General features: G+C 39.5%; 1 protein-coding gene and 1 non-coding gene across 2 annotated transcripts; both read right to left on the bottom strand.

The window, feature by feature from the left end:
• Nucleotides 1–284: 284 nt before the first annotated feature.
• adgrf3b (adhesion G protein-coupled receptor F3b) lies at nucleotides 285–22945 on the bottom strand. The gene is made up of 18 exons (XM_017720181.2): nucleotides 22855–22945; nucleotides 18909–18969; nucleotides 18787–18802; nucleotides 17653–17787; nucleotides 15033–15197; nucleotides 14885–14940; nucleotides 11862–11923; nucleotides 11627–11745; nucleotides 11289–11513; nucleotides 9204–9419; nucleotides 8613–8756; nucleotides 8318–8505; nucleotides 8063–8236; nucleotides 5307–6626; nucleotides 5168–5209; nucleotides 4689–4724; nucleotides 947–1016; nucleotides 285–835 (listed from the first exon to the last, which is right to left on the bottom strand). The coding sequence occupies exons 1-17, from the start codon at nucleotides 22866–22868 to the stop codon at nucleotides 960–962; spliced, it is 3030 nt and encodes a 1009-aa protein (XP_017575670.1). The 5' UTR covers nucleotides 22869–22945; the 3' UTR covers nucleotides 285–835; nucleotides 947–959.
• LOC119263318 lies at nucleotides 19766–19937 on the bottom strand. The gene has a single exon (XR_005130239.1). It is a non-coding gene; the product is annotated as a U1 spliceosomal RNA (small nuclear RNA).
• Nucleotides 22946–23188: the final 243 nt, after the last annotated feature.

Here is a 23188-nt window from a genome sequence, read left to right as displayed (position 1 = left end):
ATTGCATTGGAGCGTACATACAGTTTTAACTGACTTAGCGTAATCTGGGTCTCTCTTTTAGAAATTTGACTTCTAACTCAATGACTCCAGTCTCCAGTGAGCAGACAGAGGTTTATTTGTTGATTCAGAAATTATATGTGCTTTGCTGACTTTCACGTTGAAATAAAGTTTTCAAAAACGGCTTAATTTTCTTCCACTGACACATTTTCCACACACTGACAAACAAGAGCAACATGAAATAATTAGCTATGTCTTGAAATAATGGCATTTTTTGTATCTGGTTGTGTAAATGCTAACTTTGCATTTAGAAAAAATAAGAACTTTGTACACTATATTAACAATGGATTTCCTGCAGTCAGAACAGCACAAAATATGAAAAAAACAAAGCAACATCTAACCCTAGATACCATGACATAATTCCATGGTGATGCTCTATGAAAGATATTTACATCCTAATATTGTGTATTTTTAAAGAAACCTAATCTAAATGAAACTCAAGGCATTAAGAGCATTCCATCAAATATTTGGCCTCCTCATCAGCTAATGCAAAGTATTGCTCAGTGCTGCATTAATGCTCGTGAATTTTGATAGTTGCAACATGAGAATGAGATACATTGCTTGACTAGTTTTTATACTTTTAGGACATTATATACTTATTACTTATAACATTACACCTTTTTTCTTTATCCTCTCTGTTTGTTCATCATGGTGAAGGGGGAGTGGGGGGCTTCATCTTCTTTATCAAGCTGTAAGCACATAGCAGCCAACTGTGTCTGTTCCCCATTTTGCTGTCATGATATAACTCCTCATCCTTCCTTTTCCTGGATTTAAACCCCTGTAAATTTAACACAACAGTAAGGAGCTTTGGTCTTTTACAGTTCACTGTTTAGTCTGCACAAACATGGCAATGAGACATCACCTGGTTGTTTCTATTGTTTTTACATACCTTTATAGATGCTTCAGTTTTTTGCCATTGAAGTTGTCAGGTTCCTCTTGCTTTCACTTTTGGCAGACTTCTACAGAGACACATAGACAGTTAGATAGTTAGAGATACACTTATTAGTTTCCTTAAAGAACTTGATGTCAGAATTTTATTTTGTGATGTTAAAATTGACCTTCATGCTCCGCCCACAAATATACTCTTTTGTAGCAACTGTAGAACAGCTTCAAAATACAAGGTGGTTCAAAAAGATTCATCCAATTTTAAAATGATTCATTTCACTTGTAAATCATTACAGATCAATGCAGTGAACTGTAAACAGTTTAAATGAGCATAAAGTTTATTATGTAATTGTACAAGGTCTCAGTCTGAACCTCCTCCAGCTGTACGGACATCAACACCACAGTCAAACTCATCCCATACTGGATTGAGCTTGTCGGGTGTCGCTGCTCTCACGGCTCTTTCAGTGCGATTTCGGAGATCATCCAGTGCTGTGGAACCAACAATGAACACTCTGAGCTGTTGGAGCTTCACTGCCCATGAAAATCACGCTGCACAGTTATGACGGATTCACTCTTATTGAAGTGGAGAACGCAGAACGCTTTCTGCTCAGGGGTCTCATCTCCTCTCAGACTGAAGGAGCCGTCTTCCACTGACAGTCAGAAACTCTATGACCCCCTCTTTCAATGGGATTGTGATTGGTTCCTAGGCGCCTCTTGGATGTAAAAATATGGCGCTTTGAATTTGGATGAATCTTTTTGAATCACCCTGTATGTTGTTGGATGGTTGTTTGCAAAAAAAAAAAAAACAAATTAAACTTTAAACTAAAGATTTTAAGTGAAAACAGTTAACACCACTTCTGCATGGTGTGAATGTAAATATGGCATATTTCTGGTGATTTTTTTTTATTTTTGAAAAAAAAAGTGGCATGTGCATAAGTTTGAGTGTCCTTTCAGCCTCAGTCTTTTCTTTCTAGACTTGCAGAGCACTTCTAGTTCAAAAATATTCATAGGTCGTCTTGCATGCACCTCATGTTTGAGATCTACCCACCGATTTTCATTGTGCAAGTCTGGGGACGATGAAGCTCATCTGAAAACCTTAATCTGTTGTTTCTCTAGTATGTTAAAGTATGTATTAGATCATTGTCTTTAATATGCAGCTTCTTCAGTTTCTTCACTGACAATGAGGCATTGGCCAGGATTTTTAGATATTTAGTAGAATCCGTTCTTCCCCTCTATCCTCATATTTCCTGTGCCACTGGCTGCCACACAACCCCAAACATATTAGATCTAATCCATGCTTTATAGATAGCAAAGTGTTCATTTCATCAAATGTTGTTCCTTTTTTCCCTCTGAACATACATTTGGTGATGGCAGCCAAAGAGTTCAGTTTTTGTTTAATCAGAAAACAGCACTTTCAAGTTGTACAGCAATTTCAAAATGCATCTGGTTTATTATAATGTTGAGTTTTATACAACCAACAAGGATTAAGGGTTAACCAACAAGGGTTAACAAGGATTTCATCAGAAAAGTCAATGCTTGAAGTACAATCCCAATTCCAATGAAGTTGGGACGTTGTGTAAAACATAAATAAATACAGAATACGATGATTTGCAAATCCTTTTCAACCTATATTCAATTGAATACACTACAAAGACAAGATATTTAATGTTCAAAAGGATAAACTTCATTGTTTTTTGCAAATATTCACTCATTTTGAATTTGATGCCTGCAACACGTTCTAAAGAAGTTGGGACAGGGGCAACAAAAGACTGGGAAAGTTGAGGAATGCTCAAAAAACACCAGTTTGGAACATTCCACAGGTGAACAGGTTAATTGGAAACAGGTGAGTGTCCTGATTGGGTATAAAGGGAGCATCCCTGAAAGGCTCAGTCATTCACAAGCAAGGATGGAGTGAGGTTCACCACTTTGTGAACAACTGCATGAGCAAATAGTCCAACAGTTAAAGAACAACATTTCTCAATGTGCAATTGATCATCTACAGTCCATAATATCATCAAAAGATTCAGAGAATCTGGAGAAATCTCTGCAAGTAAGCGACAAGGCAGAAAACCAACATTGAATGCCCGTGACCTTCGATCCCTCAGGCGGCTCTGCATTAAAAACTGACATCATTCTGTAAGGGATATTACCACATGGGCTCAGGACACTTCAGAAAACCACTGTCAGTGAACACAGTTCGTCGCTCCATCTACAAGTGCAAGTTAAAACTCTGCCATGCCAAGCGAAAGCCACATATCAACAACACCCAGAAACGCCGCCGGCTTCTCTGGGCCTGAGCTCATCTGAGATGGACTGACGCAAAGTGGAAAAGTGTCCTGTGGTCTGACGAGTCCACATTTCAAATTGTTTTTGGAAATCATGGACGTTGTGTCCTCCGGGCCAAAGAGGAAAAGGACTGTCCAGATTTTTATCAGCGCAAAGTTCAAAAGCCAGCGTCTCTGATGGTCTGGGGGTGTGTTAGTGCCCATGGCATGAGTAACTTGCACATCTGTGAAGGCATCATTAATGCTGAAAGGTACATACAGGTTTTGGAGCAACATATGCTGTCATCCAAGCAACGTCTTTTTCAGGGACATCCTGCTTATTTCAGCAAGACAATGACAAGCCACATTCTGCACATGTTACAACAGCGTGGCTTCATAGTAAAAGAGTGCGGGTACTAGACTGGCCTGCCTGCAGTCCAGACCTGTCTCCCATTGAAAATGTGTGGCGCATTATGAAGCGCAAAATACGACAACGGAGACCCTGGACTGTTGAGCAATCAAGCAAGAATGGGAAAGAATTCTGTGAATATTTGCAAAAAACAATAAAATTTATCCATTTGAACATTAAATATCTTGTCTTTGTAGTGTATTCAATTGAATATTTGTTTAAAAGGATTTGCAAATCATCGTATTCTGTTTTTATTTATGTTTGACACAACGTCCCAACTTTATTGGAATTGGGGTTGTACTTCAAGCATTGACTTTTCTGATGAAATCCTTGTTAACCTCTTAATAGGTCAGGGCCAGCCGACAGGCTGGCAACCAGTTTGCACTGAAGTCTCTGTAGTTAGTAAATAATAAGCCTTAGTATGTAAAAAGCCTGAGATGTAACCCTTGTGTAGTGTTCAGGTTGGACCCATTTTTAATGTTTACCAAAAGAAAAAATGATGTGATTTATTATTATTTCATCCTCAGATGCTTGGCCCCATCCTCATTTTCTGTGAATACCATATAAAATAACCCATTTTCAGTGTCTTCACTCTTCACCCCCACACATTTATATTACCTATGTTGTTGGGCCGAACTGGCGAGGAGTAAACGTGTGGAGGTGTTGTGTCCTTCACTCTGTTCTCCTCCCACATGACCTGCTGTTAGTGTGTGTGTGCGTGCGTGCGTGCGTGCGTGTGTGTGTGTGTGAGGGTGGACAACATGGACAGGCTGCTGACTGGCTACAGCTGCTAGGAGAACCCTACACTGGACATGTGTGATATTTTAAACATCTGGTATTTTTACATAGATTGTTATGGCTGTATTGATTTAAAAACAGTAATGTGGTGGGTCCACCAGACCACTGTGTAACAAACACATCAATACCACTCAAGGGTTAAAGGGATTAAGGTTAGCTTCTGATGACCTTTCCATGTACATGACGGACTGCAGACTGGCTGTAGTTATGATTTAAAAAAGTACGAAAGAGCTAAAAAAAAAAAAAAAAAGTAATGTCAAGATTCATAAACTCACTCCAGATATCACAAGCTTCAAGATTTCATCTCGAACCTAACAAGAAAAAGAGATCAAGAATGAATATGAATAATATTGCTACTGTTGGAAGAAAATCTTGATTCTTCATGTTTGTCTCAGTTTTTGACATAAATTGAAAATGCCTGTTGTCTTTTAGATTGTGTGTAAATCTCATGAAGAATGGACCAAAAGAAACAACCCAAAATTACTTGTAAAAATGTCTGGTTCCATTGGCTTACATTAAAATTAAAGTAAGTTTTTCCTTCTCCTGTAAAGTTACCATTTTGGAGATATGAGGTTTTCTTCCAACATCAGTGATATATATATATATATATATATATATATATATATATATATATATATATATATATATATATATACCATATACCATATATATATGAATAATATAGCCTATAAGGACACCATACACCTCCAACAAAACACATGAAACTACTGATAGGGAAAAAGAACTGACGTACCCTCTTTTCACCAAAACATCCCGTCAGTAAAATGAAGAAGCCCTACAACGTAGAGGAGAAAAAGGTAGAGCCATAACTTTGATGTTCTGCATCAAAACTGACACCAAGACTTTTTGAGTAGTGGTGATATGAGGTGTACCTGTAAGGAATTAACAATGGTGAAGGCGTAGTGGATCAAGACCTTGGTGGATGTGTTGTCATCCATCAGAAACACGAAGAGCCCTAAGATCCAAGTCACACCGAAAACTGGAGTCAGGAAGATGATGACTTTGATAATACTTTTAGCCGCCTCTTTATCGTCCTTTTGGTTGCTCTCGGCTGCAGCGGGTTTGAGAAGAGTCACAATGACCACCACCATTGAGAACATATTTATGAACACAATGGTGCCAAGAGGAAAGAGAAAAGCATGAATGGACCCTTTCAGTGGCGACTCATACGTCAGCCAGCATGTGGTTCGGTTGTAGTATTGAACCTCAGTGTTCTTGACGTAGTACGTGTACGTGACTCCCACAGTCACTGTTGGACAAATGTAGCCAATAGTCATCGAGAGAATCATGTAGACCTTTTTCCTCAGTGGATGGAAGACAAAAATGAGCTGATGGAGAAGCATAATGCTCAAACAGAGCATCCAGAAAAACATGGCTAGGAAAAAGAAATGCTTTGCCACCACCAACAGGAGGCACCACGTGTCAGTGAGGATATTCTGGAAGCTACCAGCAACAAAACTGCAGTCCGCTAACAGAAGACACAGGGCAATGTTGACCATGGCGGTGTGGCGGAAGTGAGAGAGGTTGGTTTTCACTACTGCGTTCCACACCAAGCCCTCAATGAGGAGGAAGACAATCAGAGAGCAGATGGAGATTCCCAGCCCGATGTACGTGATCTGGTCCATAAGGGGCAGGTCAACTGGAGTTTTTGACAACAGCATGGAGAAAGAGGTCAAATGATCGCACTCACAGTAGCTGATGTTACCGGTTTGGGTGTAGTTACAGCCAGCCTGAGACCACTGCTTTTCTGTCAGGTTCCAAAACACACAGAGGTAATTATAATTTGACTTGTCTTCGTCAGACAACGGAAAATCCAGTCTGATGTTTACAGGGCCTGTGGTGTTGACTGTGGTGTTGACTGTGGCAGAAACAACTAAGCTCAAACTTTCCGAGTCCTTAAAACCGTTTCTTGGGAGATACTGCGAAATATTCTGTAATCCCAACATTTTCCCTTCACCAGAAGTTGAGTTCAGCTCCACCACAATGTTGAAAACAGTCCTATTGCAGGAAGGAGTGTTTCGGCAGACCTGAAGTTGGATGTTTGAAGAATTATGTCCCTCGCTGTTGTTGAGTTTAATATTTTTTACCAGGTCTTCCACAGATGACAGATAGCTCGTAGCCAGGTTGGTAGTACTCTGCTCATCCGATACCCAGGTTGTGTTTAGTATATTGCTTGCTGCGTCAATGAAATTCTGGAAGGTAGATAAGTTTTGTTAACATTAAGTAATGAAGTCATTGATTCTTCCCTTAATTTAAGATCATTTGCAAAACGATTAACTACACTTCTTTAATAATTTCTGTGCTTAACAGTTCTGTGCTTCAACAATAATCAGTTCCAAAAACAATCACAATCACGGTGATGTTCTTTTCAGTTTTGCAAGAGTGAACGTCTGATATTCATAGTCAATGATGCCCTGTTACACTGTCATCTCATTCTAAGTATACACTGTAAATTCAAATGTTTAGGTTTTAAACCAGTCACAAATCCTGCTCCTGGAGATCTACCATCCTAATCAGACTTCAATCCTAATCAAACTCCCACTTGAAAAATCGAATGACTGCCTTCGGAAGTCCTTCATTAACTGAATGAGGAGTGTTAAATTTGGGTTGGAGGTGCAACCAGGAGGACAGTTGTTAAACACTTTTTTGCCATTTTTTGATATTTTTACTCTGCCCAATTTAGTCAATGTCAACTATACCCACTAGCTAAGTCTCCTCCAATCAAATGATGCTACCAAGCTGGGAAGGTTAAGGCTAGCATTTTCCCCCAAGACACATGAAGCGCCGCTGTTGCTAAAGCAAAATTGCTGAACAACGCACTTGGAGGGGAATGCTGAATGCCAATTTATTTGCTGAATGCCAATTATGCTTACCTTGGCTAGCATCATGCTAATTAATTGGTGGTGAGGGTGGGGTCATCCACTTATGTTCTTCTGGACTCACAGTGAAGGATGGCTGTTTTGTCACCAGGTAATTATTATGACCTCTTAATCCTTTGGTGATGCAAAGCTGAAGTCAGCTATTTGCCAGCTTCTTGTTCAAATTTTCCCGTTCCACCTTAAATGGTGCAGCAGTTACATGTTGGCATTTCAGGTTTAGAAACTGCTGGACTATTTAAGGTGATTAAACTAAAATAATACAGTGGTTATCATATTTTTTACTAGAAAAAAATCTTGCATTTGTGGGTTTCTTTGGGCGCTCGCGTACCCTAACACTCTGTTTGGAGTGAGTCTCTGAAAAATCTCCATTTGGAGGGCCATGTAGTCCTAACACTTCACCCTACCCCTCTATCTCAGCAAAAACTGGGACATCCTACCCCTAGACGTGAACTCACAAAAAAGAGGGCTACGTGCTAAGTGGTGTTCATCTTAATGACTGAGGTGTGTGGAATTTTTGAAAGATCAAAGGAATTGAATTCCCCTGAATGGAGCTATTATTAAAGAAACATATAAGCTACTAGCTTTATGCACATTTACATTACACATCATATCTGTGCTGATAAGTCTATATAAATGCACATAAATTCAAGAAAGTTGTTCCCACTTTGTTAAGACCTATGGCAAAAATAAGGCTCCCCCACACAGCTTAACCCACATAACCTGGAGATTTTCCATTAGAAAATGCTTACCGGCAATAGATCCTCACCAAGGTCGATTTTGGAGGATGCACGACTCATCGTTTTGAAAACGCTTACTGTGGCTGAAATATCACCGTATGAGTTTTCACATGAAGTGGTATTCTTCAGATTATCAAAAATAGCATTAGCAACTTCCGGTGTAGCTCCAACTCCTTTTTCAAAATCCTATAAACCAACATAGCTATAGATTTACACCAATTAGCAGTTATTACTTTCTGATAGCCCAATGGTGTTTATTTTGCTTACCCCTGCTGCAGCTGACAACTGATTCAGTGCTTCTTTCACACAGAGATCGATTGGGTCACCCCACTTGTTACCATTGCATGTTCGTTCCTTTGTGCCCACTCTCCCGGGCTCAGTACAGAGTATTACTGCTTTCACCCCACTCTTTGTTTTTGGCCATGGGTCCACTTGGTCACAGATCGGATCACCGGCTGAATAAAGATTATTGTTATTGAAAGATTCCCAAATTATGGTATTGAACTACTGATTTAAGAGCTAAACATCACATCACATGCTCTTCACTATATCCCATACTTACGTTGTATTACCGGCACCTTCAGACCTGTGGTTCTGCTCTGGCCCAGACTGTTTGTGACGTTACAAACAGCGATGAAGAAAGCTGGGCTTTCTTGCATACACTTGATGGTGAAAACTTTGGAATAGTTCATTATACTGCTGTTACCTGAAACGTCAATAATACACACGCTTATTAGAGATCATGTACCCACAGAGGACATTTCAGGTAGGTAAACACATATTTTTCAATAAACATTTGTTTTGTATGGCTAGTAGTTCAAATCCCATTATTTTAAATTAATACCACCACATACAAAACTTATTCATGCTTTGGTTATAAATGCTGTTTAAGCATTTTCCTGCCATCGGAAGAAAATCTGTTGTCTTCAAAATGGTAACTTTACAGAAGAAGGAAAAAACCTTCATTTTGCTCCATTCTTCATGAAATTTATACACAATGTAAAGAACAACAGGCATTTTCAAATTATGTCAAAAACTGAAACACAACACAAATGGAAATAGGAGTCTTTCCTCCGACAACAGGGATTAAGTCTGTTATTTGTACCCAAATATGCATTATTAACTGTGTAGTAGGATACAAGGAGGTAAATACCTGACATAACGACTGTGTCGTTTATTGTAACTATGTATTGCTCTTCGCTCCTACTAAAGGCACACATCACAGTGACTTGAATATCTTGTTTTGGAGAACAATCTGGATTTGGAGGCAGGCTTGTCAAATTAATGGCTTCTGGTAAGAGTGCAACCTGTAGTTCAGCTGAGGCTGTGTGAAACACTGACCCATTGATGAACAGGCAAGTGTATATTCCTGAAGAGGCATGAGGAGAAAAAGAATGAGAACACATTAAAACAGCCAGAAACAGACAAGACGTTTGTCAGTGTACGCTATGGAAATGGAAATTGACTGTAATATTTTATGAATATCAATTTTCTTTTTTCCTTTTTTAACTTTTAAATTGTTGATACAGAAATCTGAAAACCTACATTGCAGTCTATTGTTTTTGGGGAAAAGTACTGCATTTATGCATAAATTTAGGGCAATGTGACAGATTTCCCTCATATGCCTCATGCACCAACATAAATGAGCACAAACAGCATGGCGGAGAGGAATAATTAGACTGAGGAGGAGCCAAAAGTTCATTTAAAAGCACTGTCACTCTTGAGGACCGATTCCTAGAGGGAAAAAATAAAATAAAACAAAATCTAAATAAACAAAACATGGAGACGTCGGAGAAGTCAAAGGTGCACAGGTTGTGAGACGTGAAATTAGTGATGGAAAGTTAAACACGACAACAGTTTTTTGCTTGGCAGAATAGAACAGATGGACTAAAATGGAGCCCCAAGCAAGAAAGTACCTGCTTCCATTTTTCAGCTGTTACAGGGAGAGATTACAACTTTTTTTTTTTTTGATAAACTTACGTGACTCCCGTTTTTAAGGAAATTACAACATTACATGCTGTATTACAACTGCATTAGAACTGTATTGAAACTGCACTGAAACTGTAATCAAAATGTATTAAACTGTAGTGGAACCACATTACAACTGCATCACAACCGAATCAGTGAGGCTTATGTCACATTCAAAATGCTATATTTATATCTTTCTTTACTACTTCTTTCTACTTTAGCATGTTAGATATTTAGGGTGATAAAAATCTCTAGATATTGCTTATTTTATGTTTTTTGCTCAATACAACATCAACATTTATATCTCATTGTCAATAAAAGTCAAGGCAAGGGAAAAAATGCTCCAGTTTGATTCTGTAACGGTGTGGAGCGATGAGACGGGCGCATGTGCTGAGAAAAGCAAGATTTATTGAGGGCAAATCCATAATCAGGGTCAAGATGGTCCAGGGTCAGTGAGCCAATACGGAGAACAGGAGGGACAGACATAATGCAAAATGAACACAGAGTAGAAACACACAATGGAATAAACAAAACACCACAGAATCAAACAATATGTACACGTCAAACAAATCAAACCAAGGCGAGGCTTTGGATTAGGTTTGGAATGAGGGTTAGGTTAGGATTAGGGGGTTAAGGTTAGGGTTAGGACCAGATTGAGGGTTAGAGTTAGGTTTTGGGTTATGGTTAAGGTGAGGGTTATTATTAGATTTTGGGTTGAGGATAAGGTTAGGGTTAGGATTAGGGCCAGGGTTTGGGTTAGGATTAGGTTTTGGGTTGAGGTTAGGATTAGGGCCAATGTGGGGGTTTGGATTAGGTTTTTGGTTGAGGTTAAGGTTAGGATTAGGACCAGATTGAGGGTTAGAGTTAGGTTTTGGGTTATGGTTAAGGTGAGGTTTATTATTAGGTTTTGGGTTGAAGATAAGGTTAGGGTTAGGATTACGGCCAGGGTTTGGGTTAGGATTAGGTTTTGGGTTGAGGTTAATGTTAGGGCCAGGGTGAGTGTTAGGATTAGGTTTTGGATTAGGTAACATATTAACAACACATATTGTCAGTAATGTATCAACAGAACATTTTCAAGATATTTACTTCAGTGTGATACTTTGTTAAGAGTTTATTCATCATCTACAAAGGACCACTGCAAATAAAGTCTTGCCAAAAATGTTATAGTGTATTAAAAATTCAATTAAATTCAATACACCTTTGCCTCTCATTCTCACTGGAAGTAAATGATAACCTCATGAGTGAGATAATGCAGATATAATACATTTACCTGCCCAAAACCATGTAATGTTCTTAAGGCCGATGGCTGTAAAGCTTCCACAAGATGGCGGAAACAGCATATCGACTTCTGTCCCAGTTCCAACTACTTGTGGGCTTTGGTCAGCCCGAGAAATCTGCCACATGCAAGTGTCCATCTTTTCCTCAGTGCTGCAGGTTATTTCAAGCTTTGAATTATAACACACTTTCTTTTGAGGAATTTCAATATTGGCCAGTCCTGCAATTGTTAAAAAAAATAAATAAAATTTCACTCCGTGCAATTCACAGCATTAAAAGAATGTTTTAAGAAGAGACACTTTGCAAAAGTGTAGATGAGGTTTCTTCATTTACCTATTGATGTAACATTAATATTTGAAATATCTGAAAATTTGCTCCTCAGTGCTGAAAGTATGCCTTGAACTTTAGAAGTCTTAAATGTGGCACTGAGATTCACTGTAAAATCCGCACCACTGGTATATGACAGGACACAAATGAGGACAATTAGCACATATAACATAGTAACAGGCTGAAAATCAAATAAAATTAAGCATAGCACCATGAAGAGTAAAGGTATTTTGTTTGGTACCCGGATCTTGATGTTACACCAATATTGTTGAATCCATTCATTTGGCTGAATTGAGTAGTCAGCTGAAAGAAAGAGAATTATCATTTGTATTTAAACACATTTCTTTTGGAGGGGTGAATTCATATTTAGTCTCTGGTTCTGAATTAATGCTGCTTACAGTTCATTGTTTGTCTTTATAACTGCAATGTAGACTGACTGATTGATAAAAAGGAGATTCTAGCCTAAAACTGTGTTGTGTGTAAAACTAGAGTTTAACATAGTCACTGTTCAAAGAACAGCATTTCTATTGGTCTAGTCATCATGAAAATTTCACACAATGTAAAGGATGGCCACCGTGTCCAAATAATGTAGAAAAAAAAATGGTCAAAAACAGTTGTTGGACAGCACTGAAACGTTGATGTTTCCTGCAGTTTTCTGTAGCACAGTTTTATTTCCCTCAGCTTTGACAGAATTTCCAGTTTTGTTTAATCTTTACTTTGTCCTTAATTAGTCTCTCATTGTAATATTCAGCAGGGGCGGGGGGAAAATTTGATCCTGGTCGATGTGGACGCGAACCATTCTGAATCGATTCACAAATGTCAAACATCAATTTCCTAATTTCTTAATTTACAATGTAAAGTTGATGGAATGCTAAAGGCGGAACTTTGAAGTGTGGACGTGTGGAAGTGTGGCATCCGGACAGTCTGTGGCGGCACATAACAAAAATACTACTGGATCAGCAAGAAATCCGACTAGCTCTGCATTAAAGCCAGGTTCGTTCATGAGTCACAACCCAAATGTTCAGAAGAGACATTTTGTCCTTCAACAAAAAAATCTGACCACCTTGGGAGCCACAACATTTAATATCCAGTATGTCTTAGTGCTGAAGTCCTAGTATAGGCTAAAAATATAAATGAAAACACAGACTTACTTTGCTCTGCTTTAAGCTTTAGCTGTAGCCGCTTTTCTCCAATTTTCACCAGAAAACTTTTCCTCAAAACTAGAGCAGATTCTTGTAAAATGTCTCTTAATGTTCGGCTGTTTTACAAGGCTGAAGTCACTTCTCATTTGCCAGCTTCTTGTTCGACCAGGAAAATTTGAAAGAGAAACGACCTCAACTTCACAACCTTTTAGCATTTGACAGTCTCTTGTTGCAAATTTAGCGTATGAGGAAACCGAATGCGCTGCTTATAGATGCAAATAAGTTAATTAGTCTCCAAATGTTCATCTGAAGTCTCTCTCTTTGCCTTTTCATAGCTGCTAGTGAGGCGACACTGCGTTGGTATGTGACCTGCAGTCTGCATGCCAGTTCTCAGTCATTGACAACCAGGGTTTTCGCATTGTGTTGCACAAGTCCCATCTCGAAAAATATTTTACTGACACAATGACCACCACAAACCCCCCCCGCACCCCATGTGACACAAAACAGTTATAAAATCACTAAAGAGGATGGGCCGGGCAGCTGTAACGTGTTGCGTGGACATCCATTTTCACAGGATCTTATTTGAAGACAGTTTAAAAGACATTGAAAGTAAATTCATCATGGATCATTACAGATACTTTGCTTTAAAAGTTTTCACACTGTAAAGAAATTCTGTATAGAAAAAAGATGCATCGATAATCGTTCTATCAGCCTCTGAATTGTAATCGAATTGAAAGGTGCCTAAATATTCCCACCCCTAATATCTAGCATGCAATACACAAATACCTCACACTACCACTGCAAGTCACAGCCAAATCAATTCAATCAAGCTAGTATTAGTGTAAGTCTTACCTCAGTTGTAGAAAGAGATAAACAAATTTATTATCAACAACATAATTTAAGTGGAAAATGCCAAGTGAAAGGAATCAAGCTGAGCCCGGTAGCTAACCTTTCTCCACATCTTACAACTGAGTAATCCATCCTCTCTGCTGTGATGATGATATTACAGGTGATACAGTTAAAGGGCTGCTATAAAATACTCAGTTTTCTAGCAGTAACCTTAGGATCACATTGTCAGGTATTGAGAGTTTTTACTTAACTGGGAAAACCTGCCAGCGAACTGGACCCTCACTACAGGACACACTACAGCTCAGCTCACTGGGCCACTCAGTCATTTTAACTCTTACTCTCTGACCACCTCGATTCTGCCTGCAACTGATTTACCTGATTTTTACTAGTGTAGTCTTATTTTTTATTATTTTATGACTTATTTCTTTGTTTATTTATTATTATCCATATTCTTATTCTACCGCAACCCTATCTGGATTAGCAGTTAACAATGGTGATGATGATGATGATGATATTCTCATTCTTAATTATGATTATTTTTATTTCGGCCATTTTAATGAATTTTTAGTTTTCTTTTTGATCGTATCCCCCTTTTATCTATCTTTTGATTTTATTAATTTGACTTTTTTTTTTACAAACTTATACTTTACTAATTGTTTTATATCTTCTACTGTTTTTATGTATTTTTTTGTTAATGTTTCATTTTTTAATACCTGATTTGAGTCATTTTTTAAAATAAAATTTACTTTTATTATTTGATATGTTCACTGCGACCCTGATGGAGAAGCGGCTTGGAAGATGGATGGATGGATTTGATATGTTGTTAGACATTATCAATAACTTTTCCTGTATCAACTCAGCAACATTGTAAATGAAGGTCACCCTCAGTGTTCTCTGAAGTTAAATAAAGGTAGACTGACTGACTGACTGACTGATTGATCTGGGCCCCTTTCTGCATTCAGCTAACTCCATCAATAACCCCAGAGTTGTTTTCAAAAGTTCCTTCTACTTATAGATACTTAATGAGAAGGAGCTTTTTCTTGCCTTTGAACTGGAACATCTTTTTCTAGAAGCTACTGCAGCACCACTGTAGTATGAGAGAAGTCATGTTTAACATGTAGCAATGGTTACATTTTTCATTTTGGCCAGACTGTCCTTTTAAGTACATCCTTTTCCACTCATGCTAAAATAAAATTGTATTCAAAATCTAGGAAGAGTTTCAGCTACTGAGTCACAGATACTGCAGCTGGAAATTGTGGAGTGTCAGACGTACTACAGTCCGCAAATCCACTGGTTCTGTTGGAATGTCAATGAATCCATTGAGGGTAACTGCACCAAAAGAGAAAAGACATATTTTAGACTTTTTAAATTGTCTTAATTTGGTTATTAGAGAACTGCTGTGGGGCTTTGGCAGAGCTTACCATTCACTTTGGGTACACAGAGTGGTGTGTAATCAGATATGTTGGCTACACACTTTGAAGGGTGGGGGAAGATGCAGCAGCTGTTTACATAATCACACACCACATCACTCCAAATGTAGTTACTCTCACACCAGCATGTCGTTTCATCACCAATGATTTCACATTCTGCAAAAACACAAACAAAATAATTGGCGTCATTAGAAGTAATCTCTATGACGTCAGTATCGGATCATTTACAGGTAACAATGAAGTATCTGCCTATTCGTCATCTACGACAAGATGTTTGCTTGTGATGATTCAAATAGATATCTGTCATGCATGTCAGCAGTGAGACTAGCCATCTAACTAAGCGGTTAGACCATCCCCTACATGGACAGGGCCTCTCCTTAAATACTTATAGCCCCTCCCTATGGACTAAACCAAGATTACATTCAGGTATTTGTAAGGTAAAATCGTAACATTCAAGTTCACAATACACACATCTTCAGCATTTACTTCAACTACATACACTGTATTTTGAAAAAAAGGATCCACCCAGGAGTCACCCATCCAAATCATGGAATTCAGGTGTTCCAATCACTTCCATGACCACAGGTGTATAAAATCAAGCCCCTAGGCCTGCAGACTGCTTCTGCAAACATTAGTGAAAGAATGGGTCGCTCTCAGGAGCTCAGTGAATTCCAGTGTGGTACCGTAATCAGACGCCACCTGTGTAACAAGTCCAGTTGTGAAATTTCCTCACGACTAAATATTCCACAGTCAACTGTCAGTGGTATTATAACAAAGTGGAATGACAGCAACTCAGCCACGAAGTGGTCGGCCAAGTAAAATGACAGAGCAGGGTCAACGGATGCTGAGGCGCATAGTGTGCAGAGGTCACCAACTCTCTGGAGAGTCAATCACTACAGACCTCCAAACTTCATGTGGCCTTCAGATTAGCTCAAGAAGAACGTAGAGAGCTTCATGGAATTCCAGGCTTCCAGGCCTTACATCTCCAAGTGCAATGCAAAGCATGGAATGAAGTGGTGTAAAGTGCCACCACTGGACCCTACAGATTTGCATTTACAATTATGGCATTTGGCTGACGCTCTTATCCAGAGTGACTTACAATTTGATCATTTTACACAGGTAGGCCAAGGCGGTGTTAGGAGTCTTGCCCAAGGACTCTTATTGGTGTAGTGTAGGGTGTTTGCCTAGGTGGGGATTGAACCCCAGTCTACAGTGTAGAAGGCAGAGGTGTTATCCACTACACTAACCAACCACCTGCAGCAGTGGAGACGTTCTCTGGAGTGACCAATCACGCTTCTCTGTCTGGCAATCCTATGGACAAGTCTGGGTTTGGTGGTTGCCAGGAGAACAGTACTTGTCTGACTGCATTGTGCCGAGTGTAAAGTTTGGTGCAGGTGGGATTATGTTGTGGGGTTGTTTATCAGGAGTTGGGCTCGGCCACTTAGTTCCAGTGAGCGGAACTCTTAATGCTTCAGTAAACCAAGAGATTTAGAACAATTTCATGCTCTCAACTTTGTAGGAACAGTTTGGGGACGGCCCTTTCCTGTTCCAAAATGACCGCACCAGTTCACAAAGCAAGGTCCATAAAGACATGGATGAGTGAGTTTGGTGTGGAAGAACTTGACTGGCCTGCACAGAGTCCTGACCTAGACCCGACAGAACACCTTTGGGAGGCAGACCTTCTCGTCCACCATCAGGGTCTGACCTCACAAATGCTCTTCTGGAAGAACGGTCAAAAATTCCCATAAACGCACTCCTAACCCTCGTTGAAAGCCTTCCCAGAAGAGTTGAAGCTGTTATAGCTGCAAAGGATGGGCCGAAATCATATTAAACCCTATGGATTAAAAATTGGATGTCGCTCAACTTCATATGTGTGTGAAGGCAAAGAAGTGAATACATATAATGTATCTACAGATGTCATTTATGACCAGTGTTCAAGATTAGCAATTAGTTCATTAACAGTTTTGTTTTTCTTTTTCCAAGATCAACGTGTGCACCCCCGTCTCTGTGTCCCTGCAAACCTAGAAGAGGACCGAATGACTCATTCCATCACTCTCTGCAGGAAACAGGTAAGTAACTGTCTAGTAAATCTATCAGCATATATTTGCTTCAGATCATGTAGGGAAGCTACATAAACATATTTAGAAAGAACAGAATTTGGTAAAATGGCATGGACAGATTTCATTTACACATTTATCGTAAAATTGGAACTACTGCATAGTTTCCTGCTTGCTGGTACTATTCCATCTCCAAACTGTGGGAGGCTGGAGCACAGGGGTATTATCAAACATCACCATACAGGTACGTAGTGATATTAACTCAAGGTAACAATCCAGAAAATTACAACTACCTCATGGCCGCTCTGGACTTCTGTACAAACCAGTAAAACCAAATGTTCTTGTTGTTTCTTCAAATAAACTGATCTCGGTGGGCTTCCTCCCAAACACATGGATGTTTTTCTTTTTCAGCTTTTAAATGTAGCTGTTAAATTTTACTCTCTAAAGCTACAAAGCACAATTGTTGAAAATATCTGGATTATCGACAAAAGTGAGAAAAAATTTTAACTAAGGGCAAAACAGGAGCAGTTTCTGTCAGGAGGTAATGAACCTACCAGCTATTATTGAAGCTTCCATGATGGTTGCATCGCCTGTTGAGAGCCACTGTAGTCCAGACAGATAACTAGATACATCCAGGGTTGCGTTCCCCTCAATCATCACCTCTGCAACATACGTCTCATTGGTAGCACCTTTTGAAACATGAAAGTGAAAATAAACACAGACTTTGATGAATATCTAGCCATCTGCTGTTTATCAGCTTTATCTTGAATTGAAAATATGATGCTTGAAGATATGAAACTTTTCAGTGTGGTAAAATACGCTTCAATGGCTTTTTTTACCCCACTGTGGAGCCCGATGGTTCTCTGGCCATACTGTGCTCTTCAATGCTGGTGTGGACTGGTGAAGTAAAAAAAACTACACACGAGTGGCTCAGCAATGGCTAACAGGCTAAATGCTACAGATCACATTTTATTTCGGTTGTCACTTCAACACTAGTCACTCAACTGTATGTAGTTGGAGCTTTTATCCTCTAAAGTGGTAGTATTTTAGCATCTGTTAAATAGAACTGAGCCTGTACTGTAACTTTAGGTTTCTAGTGTTAGCTTAGCCCAGCAGGCTACAGCTCTAAACACTGGTTATGCTCCCTTAGACGTGTTTCCATTACCTGTGTCTGTCGGTTGGTTTTCTAATATGTTTTAGCTTTTTTTTATGGGTTTATATCACAATCTACAGTATCCTAATGATCTAACAGGTGACCCATGGCTGGCTGGCTTGGATTTGTAGGCCTCTAGGCTAAGCAAACTAGGCATTTACTATTTAGCAAATGTTGTTGGACACATAGCTTGACATTTATTAAATGGTGAATTGAAAATTGTGCACTGCTTTCATTTATTTGGTGACTGTAAGCAAACTGAACTTACTTGATTGTTTTTGGTTTAGAAATAATGCAATGTCCATTGGCACAATATCAGCATAAAAGTAGAACCTATCACTGAATAGCTACATCAATTGTGTTATTCCACCAGACGGTTTTGTGGTCCTGAGCATGGGTAGCTAACCAAATCGAGAAAACCTTACTCAGCGTCGTTTGAAGTGTTTCATGTTTCCATGCTCAGAATTTGTTTGGCCCTACAGTAGGAAAGAGGCCAATGAATAGAACCCTCTGACCGCTGAAAAATGATACTCACCTACATGTAAAATCTGCTGGATGAGAAACAAAAGCAGAGGATTATCTAGGGTGTCAATGGCTTCTCTTATCTATTATGAATGACAGTAAATGCAAATATTATTTGACTACAGCGAACTGTACCTGGCAATACAGGAACAGGATGGCACAGAGCAGCATGCTTGTCTCCTGTATTGTGTTGATCCTGGAAGGATACCAGACATGACATTCAGGTTTCAGGTTGCTTTTTATGACTACAGTCACACATGAACAAACATACATGAGTGCGTATCTTGTATTATATTGCTAATATGGATCCAATCAATGCAGCAAATCATCTATAACAGCATACATTTCGTTGGCTATCTTTGAAAATTTTCCTTGGACAATAAGGAACTGTGAATTAGTCATCCCAAAACATGCAGTGAAATTTTTTTGGTTTGTCTTCAATACAATGATAATTTCACTGAACAGCTCTCAGCAGCTCATTATTAGAACAAGAAGGTGAAAAATGGTTAAGATGCATTGCTTTTGTATTCATTGCTGATATTAACTTCAAGTTCAGCGCTGCTGCCACATTAACACTGAATGATGAAGGGTCTAATTTACTTTCTGTGTCCCTTGTGTGTGTAATGTGTGTGGCCTACTTTAACCGCTAAGAAACTTTGGGGGCTGTGGTGGGCTTTACCAGCCCCTATCTCCAAAATACAAGGTGACTCATATGAATGTTATTCAAATTCAGTTGAATTCAGAACCATTAGCCAGAACACAGAAGAATTAGACATTCAAATTTAACCCATCTGTGCAGTGAAACAACTTCATACACACACACACACACACACACACACACACACACACACACTAGGGGGCAGTGATCACACTAGTGGTGGATAGCCCTATCCATGGTGCCCAGGGAGCAGTTGGGGGTTAGGTGCCTTGCTCAAAGGCACTTCAGTCACATACTGTTACCCAGGGGATCGAACCGGTGACCTTCTGGTCACAAGGCTGGTTCCCTAACCTCCAGCCCACAACTGCCCCTGCCAGAAATCATGCAGTCGAGATTCCCGCATTTTGGGAATTCACAAAGGTTAGTGCATCTGAAGTGCAATGGCAGAGCCTTGCTTGTTGTGAACCACCATCATGATCATGGTATCGCCCCTGCCAGGTAAGTATTCTTTTGCACTGCACCATGTTTTTCCTGCACCGTTCACAAAATACACTTATGTCATACCCGGTAAACATTCAGGTAAACTTTTTAAGGAAACCAGCTGCATAACTTCTGATTTAGGTCAACAATACAGTTTAAGTTGAGCTAACTCAAAAACGTAATACTTACTTATAAGATGAAAATCATTGCATTTTTTGTTGGACTCCCCCCACTCACCAATCTGATCATTACTATTTCCCACCCACAGGCTAGAATTCCTGCCTCTGCACTGTATTCAGAGAGTTAGACACCATCTTACACCCAGCAATGTTTTATTCCCTGAATAATGTAAACACAGATTGAGAAACCCTCCTTTGTATTCTTACCAAAATGGTCAATTCCACAATTTCTGATCTACAGTTCTAAAAACTTTGCTCATGTCTCTACACCTTTCAGAGTTCAACATAGAAGTTCATATCTGCCTGAGGCGATGCTGCCTTCAATCATATTAACTCCATTTTCAGATATTTAGCATTCATGATAGTGTCAGCCATTCAAATGCAACTTCCTTGGAAATTTACAAGTTTACAAGGACTGAGCGGAGCATTAGTGTGACATGACTTCATGCAGACCCGAGAGAACGGACTGCATGGATGAGTTCCTTTGCTTTTCCTTGTGTTTTGTTTAATTTTCAGTGTTGTGTGTATTTTTTGCTCGATGTCAGTGCAAATTTAAATAAGCTGGTTATGTACAGCAAACGCAAATGGCTACCAAGAGTGTTTATGCAAACACCGTGGCAGGCTTAGTTAATCCTTTACATGGCCAGGGCCCACCGCAGGGGCCCGAAGTTTTTTTATACACTCCTTAACCGAAGAGTTGCTCAGCCAGTTTGCATTGAAGTCCCTGTAGATACTGAATAATAAGCTTTAGTATGTACTAACCCTGGGAGTAGGAGTAAATCCACAATTGACATCAGATTTGATGAAACCAAAATGGATCTGCTGTTCCTTTTTCCCATTATTGCTCATCTGATTCATTCCTTCTGCTCTTGTCCTCTTTTCCAGTCCCCTGAATTCTTGTGGGAAGTAGAAACAGTGCCAGAACTTGTGTATATGTAGTCCTTGTGTGTTACTGTGTCCTTTGTCAGGTCTTGTGTTTTGATATGTCCTCATTCTGTCGGGTAAGCTTTGCCTTTGTTCCTTCATCCATCCATCAATTTCTAAGCCGCTTCTCCATCAGGGTCGCGGGGGGGTGCTGGAGCCTATCCCAGCCCTGTGATGGACTGGCGACCTGTCCAGGGTGTATCCTGCCTTCCACCCGAAGACTGCTGGGATAGGCTGGGGCTGCCTTTGTTCCTGTATATTATTATGTTTAATGTCATTTGTTATTTATTCTCAGTCTTTAGTCTTTCGTATTCTCCCTGTGTTAAGCCAACGTGACTAGTCCTTCAGTCCACTTGCCTCTTCATATCTTGAATATATGTGAGAGTCTAAGAAAGTTATGGCTGTAGTGCCTCGTGTTGCTGGGTGGCCAGACCCCATCTCCCAGAGAGGAGTGGCCAGCAGGTGGAATGAAAGCAGAGGTCTAAAGAGCACGGAGGCTTTGGGGTGTCCATCCAAACCTGCAACAGTGCCAGCCCTGCCTCAGCTCCCCAGATCCCTACACGACTGCTTCAAACAGCTTTTCTTTTGTTTTTCATTCCTCAGTGTTCCTGAGATGTTTCATTTGGTTAATGACCAAAATGTCTCCAGTAGTTGGTGCCAATGTGTAGTTCAACGCAAAACATTTTGGCAGCTGTGCTACTGTGTGATGATAACATGTAACCTGGTTTGTGTGTGTATATATTTAAAATATTTACTGCCATTTCAAAAGTATCCAGACACCCCTTTTAAGTGGTAAAAGGTGCAACTGTTGCAGACATAAGCAGTCAACTGCACTCACACAGCTTGTATAATCTCATGGAATAACATTGTTAATTGAAAGAGAAGCTCTGGAGCAGCTACACATGGACCTAAAGGCACAATGACCTGTGCTAAGCATCAGCTAGAGAAGCATAAAGGCCCCCAGCATTGGGCAATAGAACAGTGGAACTGTGTTCTCTGAAGCTCTGGATTGATGGAGCTCCATCCAATACCTTTGGGGTGAGCTGGAGTGATCCAGACCTAATCATCCAACATCACTACCTGACCTCACTGAAGGTCTTGTCCTCAAATCCTTACAGCAAACGTTCCAACAGCTGGTCTAAAGTCTTCCCAGAACAATAGAGGGGGACAAACTCCCTATTAATGTCCTTGATTTCAGAAGAAACATTGGATGAACAGGCGTCTACAAACTTTTAGACACATACTGTATGACAGCAAATCAGCACATCTTTAGTTGTATGAAGACTGTTTTGCATCTGATGTTAAATGTAGATACATAGTCCGATTATAAAGACGCGAACTCACAAACCTGACAATCTGACAATAAAATGAAAAGCAACTTCAACATCATCCCTCCACATCCTGAGTTCTGTGATTTCTGTAAGAACCTCACTTTTTAATACTTACCAGTTGGCAACACTGCTACAATACCAGCATTTTCTACATCTGCTTACATAGGCCTGACTTTACAATAGTTCAGTTCATTTTTAGTGGTCACATGCAGTAAGTAATGTGTAAGAATAAATACCATATAAAACCTTCACCAACCAGAAAGCCTGACTGAAGCCTTGTGAGTTTGGCTTTAAGGTTGTTACAGTTTTCCTTTTATTCTTTATAAACAATTCTTCAATTTACAGATTTAACTTTTTTTTATCTTATATCTGAACCTTTCAATATTTTAGGTATTAATTACATTTGATTTTATGTTTTGAACTAAGCTTTGAGCTTTTATATCAACGTCCTTATGCTAAAAGTACTAAAAATATTTTGAAGACAGATAAACAGAATAACGAGTACTAACCTTCTGGGCAGCATGTGAAAGTTAATCTGAAGCTTGGCTGAAGCTGTCTGTCATAACACAGCGCCAGTAAAGACGCTGCTTCCTGAGCGAATGGGAAATGGTAATGAAGAAAACCAACAAAGCGGAGAAGGCAGGGGAAGAGTGCAGTACATTTACAAATGCCTTACTTCTATTTGCATTAGCTCCATGTGTCATCTGGCCAAGTCAACACACATTTTATGGGTTCAAGTTTTCCATCGCCATTTGGATAACAAATCTAGCTGCCATTTTGTTGGACTGCAGTCGGGTTAGAAAGGTTTACACATCCGCTGTGACCATTAATACATTCCACTTT

This window comes from Pygocentrus nattereri, chromosome 4, assembly GCF_015220715.1.
Source record: "Pygocentrus nattereri isolate fPygNat1 chromosome 4, fPygNat1.pri, whole genome shotgun sequence".
NCBI lineage: Eukaryota > Metazoa > Chordata > Actinopteri > Characiformes > Serrasalmidae > Pygocentrus > Pygocentrus nattereri.
Note: the sequence above shows the minus strand (reverse complement) of the source record. Positions and strands in the feature narration are given on the sequence as shown.